Source organism: Achroia grisella, unplaced genomic scaffold (assembly GCF_030625045.1).
Source record: "Achroia grisella isolate CSIRO2021 unplaced genomic scaffold, CSIRO_AGI_Agris_v1 utg402, whole genome shotgun sequence".
NCBI lineage: Eukaryota > Metazoa > Arthropoda > Insecta > Lepidoptera > Pyralidae > Achroia > Achroia grisella.
This window is the reverse complement of record NW_026712841.1, coordinates 2,255,063-2,269,511: the sequence shown is the minus strand read 5'-3', so window position 1 is coordinate 2,269,511 and position 14,449 is coordinate 2,255,063. Positions and strand designations below refer to the sequence as shown.

Below are 14,449 nucleotides of genomic sequence, written 5' to 3'. Positions count from 1 at the left end.
CCGCTTTCTAATTGCATCATTTCATTTTAGACGGTCATTAAATTATATATAGGCTGGTTACATATCTATGTATATCATTATAGTATTACATGAAGTGGTTAACCCTATTCCCGAATAAACGCGGACGGAGAAGAATGAAATTTCACACAGTCAAAGTTGCTTAATATGTACATCAAATTATTACAAAAATTATTACAGACTATCATGTCTTTGATTCAGACATACACATAGTTTGTTGCCATTCCAATTTAATAAAATATACATATAACTAAAATATTAACTTGTATCCTTGAATATTTTTTTATAATATTAGACATACCTTTACTCTCGGTTCCATCACAGTAAGGGTGTCATCTTCCAAGAAGTACACTATGTTGACCACTCGGACTCTGTAGTTTTCATTAGGATTGTCGTATACTGGTTGTTTGAAGAATGCGGTGAAATTCAAACACCTTTTATCGTAATGTACCCAGTGCGGAACAACGGCTGGTAGTGCCGGTTGTTTAACACGGCCGTAAGTCAGTGATGGGTCATAGCTGTGAACAAGAACATCAATTTCACTATTGTGGTTTAGTGTATTTTGTGATAGTAGTTCGACCACACTATAACTATTACTAATTCCCATTAGTTACACCGTTAATTTGTTCGCCATTTTGAATAGTTTACTATTTGTGTAGATGTCTCCATGATAACATTTTTTCTCATAATGCGTGTTTAATATGGTCACCACAGCAAATGCAAAAAATAATCATCTATTGCTACTCCGAAGAATAATATGAACAAAATAGATACATATAGACAAAAAACACTTTGAAAATTTCAATAATAAAGTTAGCAGTTTTAGATAGCAAGATAGAAGTTATACGGGAATACTAGTGTACTTACGTGTGATAAAATCTAAAATAAACACTAGCAAAAAAACATTTATATTTTGAATATATAAATTGTTGACTGGAAATTTAGGGAAATTATTTCTATATGTATAAACGGAATATTATTATGGAGTGGTGCACCCGCCTGTGCTAACGATTTAGGCTGACGGGGCACTAGTGTAAGATGATATAGTATTTTCCAGTAGTAGTGATGACGGTTTACGTAGAAAATGATTAAAAAAAGCGGGTAGGCAGATTTCATAATAACTGTTTACATCCACTGCAGTCGACCCGACCAAGACGTTTGTAACAACAACCATGAAAATAGTTTAAAACAGTAATTACTTTTAAATCTTCAAAAGATCACAAATAGATTCGTTTACAATTTTACAAAACAATAATAGATACGGAATTATAGTAGTCATAACTCACTTTACAGAATCCTCTGGTAGTGCGAAAGCGTTGCTATCAACATCGGTAGCGGTCCCACCTGGACCACGAATGACGGTGTCAGGAAATCTATGCCCTTGATAGTACCGCAACGAACTTCTTATGTGATATTGAGTTTTAGTGGGATCCGCGAAGGCCAAACCAGGTAATTTTGGAAGACCCCAAGCCATTTTGTTCTAATAAAGATTATACAGTGCAATTAACTATTGGGCAAAAATTCGTAACAGTCTCTTCACTATAATAAAAACTAAAAATAATTATTATCACGATTGAAATCTCAAATGTAATATATATGATGGATACAGAAAATTAAAACCATTCTGATGAATCATTAAGTAATTTCAGAAAACATTTCACTGATAATGTGTGTTTTAAAAAATATTAATTTGTATTGTCTATTCCTATTCTAAAATCGTCACAAAACCAATATTTACTACTAACATCTACAACAATATACGTTAATGAATGAAACATTAGATTTCTAAGCGTTTTATGTAAAAACGAGTAGACTGATTTCATAAAAAGTGCAGTATTTTAAATCAAATATGAATTAAGATATAGGCCAATACGATAATTAAAAAATATTTACTTGATAATAGATGGTATTCTTAAAGCCACATGGCATCAAGTAGAATATTGACTTTAATTCTAAAATGGCATATAAAATAATAAATTGACGCTATTAACTTTGAGGTTTACATAAATCCTACACCCGTAAAGAAACAAAGTCGAGGATACGGCAAGTACAATGTATAATGCTCCGAAAAATAAGTTTTCGAATAAAATAAGAAAGCTTAACTGAATTGAAGCGAATATTACCCGTCACCGTAAATTCATGAAGTCCAAATATATTTTAGATCTGTCGGGTTGGCGTCGCGGAGTCATTTCGGGGGGTGTAAACGACTTACACATTAGGAGGGTTAATTTACATATGGAAAACTTATGGAAAATCTTACTTTACCTATATTGTGTTACCTATATTCTTTCCTCCTTTAATATTCCATAGTTTACTGTTTATATAAAATCAAAGTTTTTGAGACTTTCTATCTAACTATCTAAACACACAAACGTGATATTTGCCGTAAGAATTATGACCTTTTTTTAAAGGGATCTCCTATATGAAAGCTGGGTTTCGCTTTATTTCCGATGGTCGCGGGTTCGATTCCTCGCACAATAGTCCATACCTATTATTGTTTATAATAGTGTGAGCATTATAAGTTATGGTAACTTGGCACTAGATGGCGCTGTGTGAATTATGTATGGCTATTATTATTATGAATGTAAGAATTAAAATTACTTTGTACTCTGTTTAGTTTTTTTTATAAATTGACATTATAACTGTTTGTAATAAATAGTGTTATTATTAATAACACTATTATATATTGCTAGTTTGTTTAAAAGAAATTTGAATGAAATTACAGTCCAAATACAAAATATTTATATAACTTACTTTGGAATAATGTTTAAATTGGCGCGATGGTTCCGAAGTTCACTTTGCTCTTCCTCACTATAATTTTCCAGTAAACATATTAAAATTTAAATCTATATCTATGATTAAGACGTTATAATTTACACTTGAAACAGAAAAACTATTAAAGCTTATTAGATTTGACATATTATGACTATTTATGTAGGTCATGGAGGTTATAAATCCTAGCCGTGCCCCATAAACGGTTCATAAGCAGAAATGAACTCGCGACCTTATAAAAATTTACTGGTAGCCCGTCCCATATCATCCGGGTAGAACAATCTACATAATATATAACCTGCGTCTGCTTGGAATAATGTACCTATGAAATGGTGAAATACTTTTTTTTAAATAAGTGTAATTATTCCAGAATTTACCCTTCAATAGATGCTCTCTATTTTCTTAACATACAACATATGATAAAATCGTGACAAGGTGAAAACTGTATGTTCGTCTGTTTGTATGTTAAGATTTCAAGTGAAAACGGCTAGAGGAATTATGATGAAATTTTGAATTTACCGGCTTCATTTCATAGAGTTCGAATCCTGCAATAATACTTACCAGTAATTAACCAAAATAAATAAACCCCAGTACTTTGTCAGTTTGAGGTCAGTTCCTTTGTACATACATTTGTACACATACCGTGAATTATTTAATCATGATTTTAAGGCATAAATATTTGTGATATTGATTTACATCATATCTGAATATTTGACATACAGAATTAAACCTCAGTTGTATTTTATTATTTGCAAAACGTGCGTAACTACATGAATAGAGTTATAATAGTACAGCATACATTTGTCCGACGTGTTTATTTCGTCATAAATATTACAAAAAAATAATTAATATAAATGTTAATTATAAATATTATAATTGTTAGTAGAATGAACAAAAAATAACCGGTGTTATTATAATATTGAAATAAAAGAAATATAGGTATACATAGGTAAAAAACACACATATAAAAAAATACTAAGAAGAATAAGGAACTTTCGTCATATTTTATAATTTAACAATTTAGATATATGTATTATAATAATATTTATGGATTAATATATATTTTTTATATTTATGTTTAAATATATTTTTTGGTAGGTCTTGTGTATTTAGGTATTTCATTAGAATTTTATTTTATGTATAATATAATATATGCACAAGCTTTGTAGTAGATCTTTTTAAGATAATTTATCATTGTCACGTCGATTGTATTTCACATTTTCAGAAAGACATGGAAGTAATTTCTTGTTTATTTTTATCAAAGTTTATATTACATTTTCGCTGTTAGTATACATTTGTAATGGAATTTTGAATTTCATCCTAAGTATATTAATAGTTTATGAAATAAACCTCCCGTTCAACGAGCATGTGCTCATTGGTTGTACTCTCTGTTTAGTGTCTCTTGAGAATATTGCAATAATATTTATTATTCGTGTTTCCGCTGACAAACAGCTGTGCTTGCATTTGCATATTAAATTATCATGTGCATTGGATACAAAATGTTCTAGTTTAGTTTCTTGCCAATTCTTTTTAACTTAACTAACTAACCCAACTGGACGGTAGGTTGTGACATTTTGGTAATGACCTTATATGACTAGGTTATTTTAACTGATATTAACAAATCTTCTAGCATAGAACATCTCATAAGATAAATCTACGATGTACAAATATCACAGTATAGTTATCTGCTATCACTTTTCGTCATCGACTGTATCGTAATGCTCTAAAATCTAGTTTGCTCTGTGGAGATCTTTATTTTTGTAGTAGGGAAACATGTGTTTATATTATTATATATTGTATTTAACGACCTCGGTGGTTTAACGATTTAGCACACGGGTTAACTTCAGTAGGTTGCGGGTTCTATTCCTGTCAAAATGTAAAGATTTTTATTTCTGAATGTAATTGTTTAGTTTAGTACCTCTAACAGAAGATCTGCTTAGCTTGATATTAAATGAAGCTGTGTTAGATAGATAGATAATTGATTTATTGCCAACTTAACACAAATAATACAATTTACAATAAGACACAAAATGAGAAATAAATAATAACATAGAAAGTTGGCAATAGGTGCTGCCTCAGCTGTTGTTGATATAAGCACAACCTTAATGAGGTGCACCTATACAGCGCTGGTTTTCAGGCAGCCCCCATTACTCATAAAAAAAAAACTAAGATGCGGGTTTTCTACTATATACAGATACATATAAATTAATCAAAGATAAGAAAAAAAATGAATAAGATCTAGGATACACAAATATAAATACATATAAAATGAATTACAATATTCAATGCTCATAAAAACCAAAATCAGTTACAATAGCAGTATCAAAAGGAAAAAAAATATAATGGTAAAAAGAGAATAATGTATTAATAGCATAAGCTACGTAATTCTGGGTTATTTGCATTTAGCTTCGTTGTTAGTTCTTGTATGAGGTACTCTAGTATTCGCAGTTGTTTTTCTGCCTTATTGAACGCTCGAAGTTTAAATAGTCAGTTTTAGAAAATTTCCATTGTTTTGAGCAATTTTCCGAATATTTTGTTTCGTAATAACCTTTTATACAGTGCTTAAAAAGAACGAACAATTAGAATAACAAAATCGGTTAAGATATTGCGTGAAAAAGGGAAATAGATATGAGTTTATATATACATACGCAAAAGATTTTTATTATTATTAGGTATACTAAAACTGTTGATATTATAAATACCATGTTTTATGGAGTAAATGCGATATTTAAAACATAATAGCGTTATATTTCTATTATTCTATTTAATCATAGCCATAAATTTATGGTATTTTCTAAATTTACAAATCAAATACACGTCGTGTGATAGAAGTAAATATAATAAAGTGACTTACCTAATATTTCAAATATCTTGTACCATGTTAATCAGTTGAAATCAATTTGATTTGTTTATTTTGGAATACTTTTAAGGAACCGCTGACAAATTAATAGATAAATCGATTACACGAGGTCGAGTATAAGACGTCGCTAAGTAAACAGCTGTTGCGTATATTTATAACAATATTGCTTAGCAACACGATCGTATGATTTAATTGCTTCCAGTAAAACAAATGTCAGACAGGTGTTACTACTTAAAAAAGTTTCTCATAAATACCTTTATATATAGCTAATAAAAAAATTCTACGAAGATCGGAATTTTGTACGGAAGTTGGTAGCTAGTTGTTTTTTTTAATGGATAATAATGTAACTGATAACTGACATAAAGTCATGTAAATTTGTTTGATGTTTTCAATGATGAATGAAATCATCAAACGATTTGAATGATTTGAATGATGGGTCCAAGGTCCCCTTGATAAGTGGAAGAGAACGACCAGATATTATTAAACTAACATTTACTACATACGACCACCACTCAGTTGGTAACTAGTTAAAAAGAGGTACACTAGTAATATAATATACAACATCTCAGATTTAAAATCCTACCTCTCAGAAAAGAGTTGGTATTATCTAACTGCCAAATCTAGCATCAAGCGAGCTTATTCGTCAAATAAAATATTGCGTCTTTTCTTCGTAAACTGCTACACATATCCATTCCTTTTACAGAAATCAAATCTCTCACAGATTGCAAGAAATCGAGAGGCATAATAAAGATCACTTCTAAATACCTAAAGAACCAAGTGTTTACGTAATATAAATTGATAAATAGGTCAACTTTAGGACGGTAATTAATTAAAAAGTGTCTTATGAATAGAAATTGATAAATATTATATTTTATAAAAAAAAATAAAAAAGTTTTATTTTCAGTATATACTTCTTTTGAATTGATGATAATATTACGGTGCACCTGCGCTAAGGATAGATATAAGCTGAATGATATTGATCATGCCAAATTTACCAGGAATCAGTTACTACGATTTCCAGGCAGACCGCTACATTGATATTCAATCACTAGACCCCATTACTAAAAATACCCCAACCTCCAGTAGCAATATTACTAAATTAATTAAAATAGCCCTACCCAATAAATAACAAGTACTTAGCTATAGGGGCGAGCGATTGAACAGTAGCCCACTGGCTTGCAGGTGAGAGCAGCATAGATTGGGAGGCGGTCTCGGTAGACGTTGATTAATGTGCACCGGCTGTGAACATCGATAGCCTTCGTCAAACTTCCGACCAAGTTAACCCGGCTTGCCGTCAATTTACGGATCCGTTTTTACCAAGCTTCGTTACCTGAATCTGTATACGCCATACGAATTTGGATAAATCATTCTTAAATAATATAAAATCCAAAACACGTATTGAAGAAGGCCCAAATATTCAAACCATAATTTGTAAAAACATTATAGTATCAATATATTATCAAATAAAATATCACTCCAAACGCTAGCGATAACGCAACCGCTGTATTGAAAATAGACCATAATATAAATATACTAAAAAAACAAGGTATCCTTATTTTGCAATAGCTTTGACGTAATATTTAGATAATTATATTCTTGTAGTAACTAATTAATAATATTGTTAAACATCTCTATTTTTTACTTTAAATTACCTACCTGAAAATACTATCTAGAAACGATTAGAAAATCAACTAATAATGATGATAAAGATGATAATAAACATGATAAACAGGCGGCGCCTAATTTAAGGCCAAAAAGTAATGCGTTAAGGCCAAAACATTTGCGAAATCAATTTAATTATATGGATAAGCAGTTATCAAATATTGCAGAAGCATCTTATGAAAATAGCGTTTTAGAGCAATATTATAAGTTTTTGATATATGATGATAAAACTAATATATGATAAATAGAAAAACAAAAAAAACACTGTTCTCTTTAATAGAAATTTATTATCGAGAAAATTTATTACCAAGAAAAATTTATTTGGTGGGATATGAAAGTTCAAAAATAGTTTGTGAACTGTGAAATTATATAGATGAAAATAAAATAGTTTGGAACACTGTCTACTACGTTCGCCAGATCAGCGATCGATGGCGAAATAGCGCGGATGCGGATAACGGAGAATGGTTTAATAGGGATGTGAAAACATAATCGATTATAAAAACATGATTATTCATGTAAAAATCTATTGTGATATTCCAAATAAGTATTTAATCAATAATAGATTTTTAGTACAGTCAATTTTTTTAGGACCCGTAAAAGAAGACCGCATGTCTACGACTTAAAAAAAAACACGCTTGAGAACTATAACAAATCGTACAAAACTTAATAGGTCAAGGGGACCAAAAATAGATTGTTTAAACAAATCTCTATATTTTTTATTTTGACAAAAACAATCGTTTACAGACTAAATGATACCGAATATTATTTTTATTTATGCAGTCGCATCCCTATCGTTTGAATAGTTCAGTTGGCTTTACAAGATTTCATGGTGGGGGAGGTTATATTTTATCGAAAATCTTACACAACATCTCGTAATGTCACATCGTAAAATAGTGCATTTGTAGCAAATCGAGAACAAATTGTAAGCTTTTTAATATATGTAGAAAGTACTATTTCTCTTAAAATGCGCTTCCTGTTCTATTCATCGTTTAGATATTTTTTCATATCCGCGTAGTTTTCCGGACCTACTCTTACATATGTGTTATAACTACCACAAATTTATTACACAAAAAAATATTGATTAATGATGAATACATATTTCTGTAAATTCTGTAGTAGACTGGTATGTTTCTGTTACGGCCACTTATTAGACTATTTCCTCTTCATCAAATTGCAGTAGCGTATGCTGGTGGTCACACTATTCTCCCTAATTTGAATTTAAAAATTAATATGAAGTTTTGTAAACATATACAAGCTCATTTGAAATGTATAAGAGCTGAGTTTCTTGTCAGTTCTTCTTGGCTCAGAAGAATTTGTATTAACTTTACATAAATTAAAATATTTAAAATTTTTAGTTTAAGACTAGATTGCGCTGTGTGATATGTCTTGTGTCATTTGTTTTGCCCCATATGTATGTTTGGTATATACGATACTTTTAATAATAATACATGTATACAGGTTGCGAGGTCATTGACTGGTGGATAATTGTGTATCTTGCCAACTGCCATCATCGTGAATAGTGAGATGCTGGCCGTGATTGATTGGGATATTAAGTTCATACAACTACAGAAATGGAGCATTATTTTTACTTTTTCTTGAATAACTTTAGTTTCTATCTACACATCTAGTTACAACTAAAAGTATTTATTTAAAAGACTACATAAATTATCCCCTACTTAATGAAAATAGAAAAGGTGACGTTGTTTTTATTTTAATTTACTTTTAACTTATTGACAACATAATTTATTTTAAAATATTTCTTGAAAATTAAACATCCAATTAGATTGCGAGAATATAACTGCATTTATCACCATAATACGTACTATCGATATAGAGTATAGTCCCATTAAATTTTGATATTAATTTATCAAATCAAATGTTTAATAAAAATATCGATAATAACTCAATGAACACAAGTAACAACTATTTGTTGAAGAATTTTTATTAAATATTTACTGAATACTATAAAATATTAGCAAACTGCATAATCTTGAAGATTCTTTCTACAAACTTGGAGCAAATAAAAAAATAACATACGTAAACTCCCTTTGAGTCAGTCTACGATTTCTCTTAAATCACGACTTACTCGTATTTCTGTAGAAGATTTAGTTGGTAACTAAATTATTTCTTAAAAATAGTTTCTATGCTCAGAAAATAATTATGGATCCATAGTTTGACAAAAATTGTTAAAACAAATAACTAATCTAATAATAATGATAATCTGACGAGATTGTATAAAAAAATAAAAGTATTGATTTTTTATCTTTTCTTTTATAATCAAGTATACTAAATACCTCCGAACAATAAAACACACTGATTCGCTTCGGAATAATGAATGCCATTAAAAATTTAATATTTTGTTCTCTACGAATTTATAGTAAAATAAAAATGATTTTATTTTAAACAATTTGTTTAGTAAATGTATACATAAAGGTAAATTTCCTAACTTGTTGCCTATTACAAAACCACAGCAATCGCAATACTACATCGCCACTGAAAGATCTAACAAACGGACGGTCCACGTGAAGTATGAATTGAATGAATGATGAATTGAATGATAACTATCAAAAACATAAACACGGATATAATTACGAGTAAATATACTATGATTATCTTAAGAAATTGATAATTATGTAACGAGTCGAAGTCGAATATATTCTGAAATAAATATACGTAGCTAATTTTCAAGAACAATAATTAAACAATAATTCCTATACATTATTGTGGTATATTGTAAAATCTATCATACTACTTCATGTAGTTTAAACATATTCATATATATGAATCTAAAACTAGGGTCTGATATGCCAGATCACTCCCCTCTTAAAGTACGTGATGCGGAATAACATTTAGTATTTTATTTACAACGCACGGCGTGTTATAGCAATTTTCAACAACTGTTAATATATATTAGTTAATTATTGATATTATATTTATAAATATATAATCTTAAATTGCATATACTATTTAATTTATTTAAATATCTACTTAATTTACCTAAGGTATTTTATATCTATTGCATACCATGTGGTTGTGGCTTCATACGAAGTAGTAATATTCAAATTTCCACCAAATTTATTAATATCTGCGGTATCGGCGTTAAATGCGCCTAAACATAATCGTTAGATCACGTTAATATATTATTTTATTTGCAAATATATAATAAACATATTTAGATATAGATCATAATGATGACGGAAATGCGTGCAGGCAATAACCTAATTATAAATTTTAAACCACCTATTAATGAACAATCGAATGACAACAATAAATAAAGCATTTATTCATAAAGTAAATACCAAAATTGTAGATGGCACATTAAAAATATTTTCAAAATTTCTTTATAGGAAGATTTTCCGCGACTTTACCTACTAGTCTATATGTTAAGCCATATTTAAGAATGCCTTCTGTGAAAATTTCACCCAAATTATTCAAGGCATTTTTACGTGAACCCTAAAGGCAAAAGTAATAATAGACAGTTTTGCCTCGCCATTATTATACGATTTTATTATATGTAAAGATAATAAAGATAAAATTTGTCCTATTTTTATCTATAAAGTTGTAAAACATTGGTTTGTTTAAGGAATTATCATGGCATACTTGCTGAAGGCAATTTGCAGATGTTCTCGGGTGGCCACAGTACACCACTCAAGACATGTCAGCACCATCTCACGACGTCTTGTGTATTCAGAAGAAGTTTTACAAGCAAAAATAGAAGGGAAACCTATAGTTGCACTGGAATCTACAATAATTACTCATGGAATGCCATATCCAAAGAACTTGGAAACTGCTCATGAAGTTGAACAAATTATTACTGAGCAAGTATGTAAAATACTACATTTATTATTAGTTATTTAATTTAAATGTACAAGTATATTGAATATAATGCATAGGGCACGAAAAATATAAGTAGTGTTAAATTAGTAATGCTAGCTAATAAAAAGTTACGTAGTACTTTTTAGTATACATAAATATTGTGAATTGTGACCTTCATTTTGAAATCAGTCGACTGAAAATTAATTATTATTTTATAAATTACTCTATTATAATATCATAAAATACTTACAAACTTTAGATGTTTTTATTTTGTTATTGTTTCCATCCATATTTATTATCCATCGATTAGGCATCATTGCCTAATCGATGGATGTATTTATGTAAGTAAAATTCGGTTTGAATTATGTTTTGAATTATTATAATATACATAGCTAGAGTTACAATAACACAATACGATCATTTTTATTATCATTCACCCATTTGTATTACATTCTTAAATATATGTAATAGTATAAATATATAAATATTATATAAATACATGGTAATTGTAATTTTTGTAGTTGAATTGAAAATGAAATCTGTTCTAAATATTACAAAATGGTCTAATACCAATAGAGCCAGTATTGAGTCTCCAATATTACACAGTATACATTACACCTACAAATAACGATTTTTGTAATATTAATTTAAATCGTAAGAGTCATTTCTCACTTAACTAATATTTCATGTATATATGAAATATTCGTATGCATGCAAAAGTTGCCCATTTCATATCATTTATTATAATAATTTACCCTTTTCCCTTATATTATGTTTTATTACACCAATGCGGTAATAAAGAATAACTAACAATAAACTTATTGTGTGTATTATGAGTATAAAGTATGTATCGTTAATTATATTATGGCACAACTTCTACGCTTTCGTAGACCATTCGTAGCACCTGTGAACTGAAACGAGAATATGTATTTTATATATGTAGGTAATGTAGTCTTATATGTATGCTGATATGAAATCTGTAATAATAGTAAATCTGTTATGTACCTGCTATTATTTGTTATTTAACTATTTCATATCTAGACCCGTATCAAATTATAACTATTGATTAGTTTATATTAGTTTATATGGCAACCGGGATATAACAATTGACTAGAATAAAAACCCTATATCGTTCATCAAACTACATGACGATTAGGTAACAGCCTATATAATTGTCATCGAATTTGAATGCACGTAGTATGGTATTGGTAAGTCCTAGGGAATGTAAAAACTTACATAGTTTCATGCATTTTATATTAATTAAAACAGCTCATTATAAAATTAAAAAGTTTGTAAATGATAATAATGTTTTTATAAAAAACACTTAAAATTCATGATGCTGACAATATTATCTGATTATACAAATTATGAGTGCACAGCGGTTCCTATGTTGATTATCGCCGCCTACTTGTTACTGTCTATTTATTTTAAAATAATATTTATTTAAAAGAGCAACACAACACAAGTTTCTTATAGTTTCTTTTTGCAATGTGTCTGTATTTCGAATGATGGTAGAATAAAAAAAATATTACTAAACGTGTTTATTTAAATATTATAATATTAAAAATGAAATTCGTTGTTGTGCTCAAAAAACAGCAATATTAAAATATGCAAACAAAAGGCGGCCTTATCGCTTAAAACAATCTCTTATATATAATAAGAAATGCTACCTTTCCATTGTTAGCATCAGGTACTGAATTTAAGTACTCGTATTATACTATTCCATTATTTTTAGAGTAAGCAATAATAAGTTAACAAGTATCATCACGTGTCTTTCATATTTCATCTCAGCTTGTGCTTTTTATTATATTTGATGAGAAATGTCATGTTTCTTAATTTTGTACAGGGTGCAATACCAGCTACTGTGGCCATCCTTAAAGGCCAGTTGACAGTAGGTTTGACTAAAGTACAATTGGAGTATTTAGCACAGAGCAAGAACGCCTTGAAAGCTTCACGAAGGGATCTTGCTCCGATAGCTGCTGCTGGACTGGACGGTGCCACAACGGTCGCTGGCACCCTCATCGCTGCTGAACTTGCTGATATACCGATATTCGTGACAGGTGGCCTAGGTAGGATCTTTAAATATTTAACTTTATTTACGTAACTGAATTAGCAACCTACCTGATGCCCATATCGTGGAAAATGGAAAACTTTTACAGACACATGAATAACAAAACCGAGACTAAAGCATGGGGATTTTCAAGAAATGAATATTAAAGTTTCTAAAGGGTAAGTAACGCAGTACTATTAAATAGGCTACGATAACCATTTACCATGAGATGGGCCGTATGCTTGTTTGCCACCATCGTAGTATAACAAAAATGATAAGTGACGCCCTTAGTACCAGCACATTCGTCACTGTTCCTGAAGAAGGTGTCATGCCTCCGTAACAACAAATTTAACTGTCATATTACACGCTTCATGCCGAAACACGTCTTACAACAATAAGCTGCTCGGCGATCGAAATAACGAAACGGGTATTCACGTTAATTACTTACGTTGCTTAATTGAAATGAGACAAGCATTATAATTATTATAAATGGGAGTAACTCATATATATTCCATCAAGATGTACCATACCAATAGTACAAGCCCAGCCTAGTTTAGAACTAGATAGCGTTTTATAAATTGTCACCAGTTATTATTATTACATTGATTGTGCATACAATGTAATACAAACCTTACGTAAATACATCGTATCTAAATCGGTTATAAAGTATATAAGAAATACTGAAGCGGGAGAAACAGACCTACGCGGACAACGTCGTTATTTTATTAGGTTTACGATTTATATGTTTACTGTTCGCTGCATGTGGATGATCCAAGTCCAGCGAGTTATTGAAAGGGTTATGCTTTGAATTTCACTACGTGGTGAAATAGGAAACACGAATATGTGCAAAAGAACTAACATGGCCGAGATAATCCTAGGGATTAGCAGACTTACGTAACGTAGCAGGCTAAAGTAACTAATAATTGAAACGAAACCCTAAAGAAAGATTCTCTACTGCCGGCATTGTACAAGCAAATACGATTTATACTGGTCAGTATACATCGTATTTGCTTGTAAATTCAAAATATTTTTGGTTTGTGATGATTTTTCTATATTTTTTAATATAATTCAACTGTAGATAATATAGATAAGTTACAATGATGTGATAGTCATATGTTATTACATGTGTTGTCCTTTTATTTTTATAGCCACTTTTATACATTAAAGTATAAAGAGTTAGCAGTAAATAAGCAATGCAGCGAAAGAAATTACTCGTGGCTTATGAATATACAAGTATATACCTACCCACGTAACATAATAAGCAAAAAGCT

At 29.8% G+C, this 14,449-nt stretch overlaps 2 protein-coding genes across 4 annotated transcripts in view; one reads left to right on the top strand and one right to left on the bottom strand.

Moving 5' to 3' along the window:
• LOC131844318 (EF-hand domain-containing protein 1-like) overlaps positions 1-5,781 on the bottom strand; it is a 45,622-nt gene extending 39,841 nt beyond the window's left edge. Inside the window, exons 1-4 of the mRNA XM_059193174.1 lie at positions 5,645-5,781; positions 2,773-2,829; positions 1,305-1,498; positions 320-536 (exon numbers count right to left, since the gene is read on the bottom strand). Coding sequence (XP_059049157.1) covers positions 320-536; positions 1,305-1,492 — 405 coding nt within the window. The 5' untranslated portion in view covers positions 1,493-1,498; positions 2,773-2,829; positions 5,645-5,781. The remainder of the gene's footprint in view (positions 1-319; positions 537-1,304; positions 1,499-2,772; positions 2,830-5,644) is intronic.
• LOC131844312 (uncharacterized) overlaps positions 1-14,449 on the top strand; it is a 138,728-nt gene that overhangs the window by 6,506 nt on the left and 117,773 nt on the right. Inside the window, exons 1-3 of one of the 3 annotated variants that reach the window (XM_059193167.1) lie at positions 1,396-1,467; positions 10,896-11,134; positions 12,975-13,197. In XM_059193167.1, the coding sequence (XP_059049150.1) occupies positions 10,904-11,134; positions 12,975-13,197 (454 nt within the window). In that variant the 5' untranslated portion in view covers positions 1,396-1,467; positions 10,896-10,903. Of the gene's footprint in view, positions 1-1,395; positions 1,468-8,160; positions 8,235-10,895; positions 11,135-12,974; positions 13,198-14,449 lie in introns of those variants that run through there. The other 2 variants (XM_059193166.1, XM_059193165.1) reach the window with 2 other exon arrangements.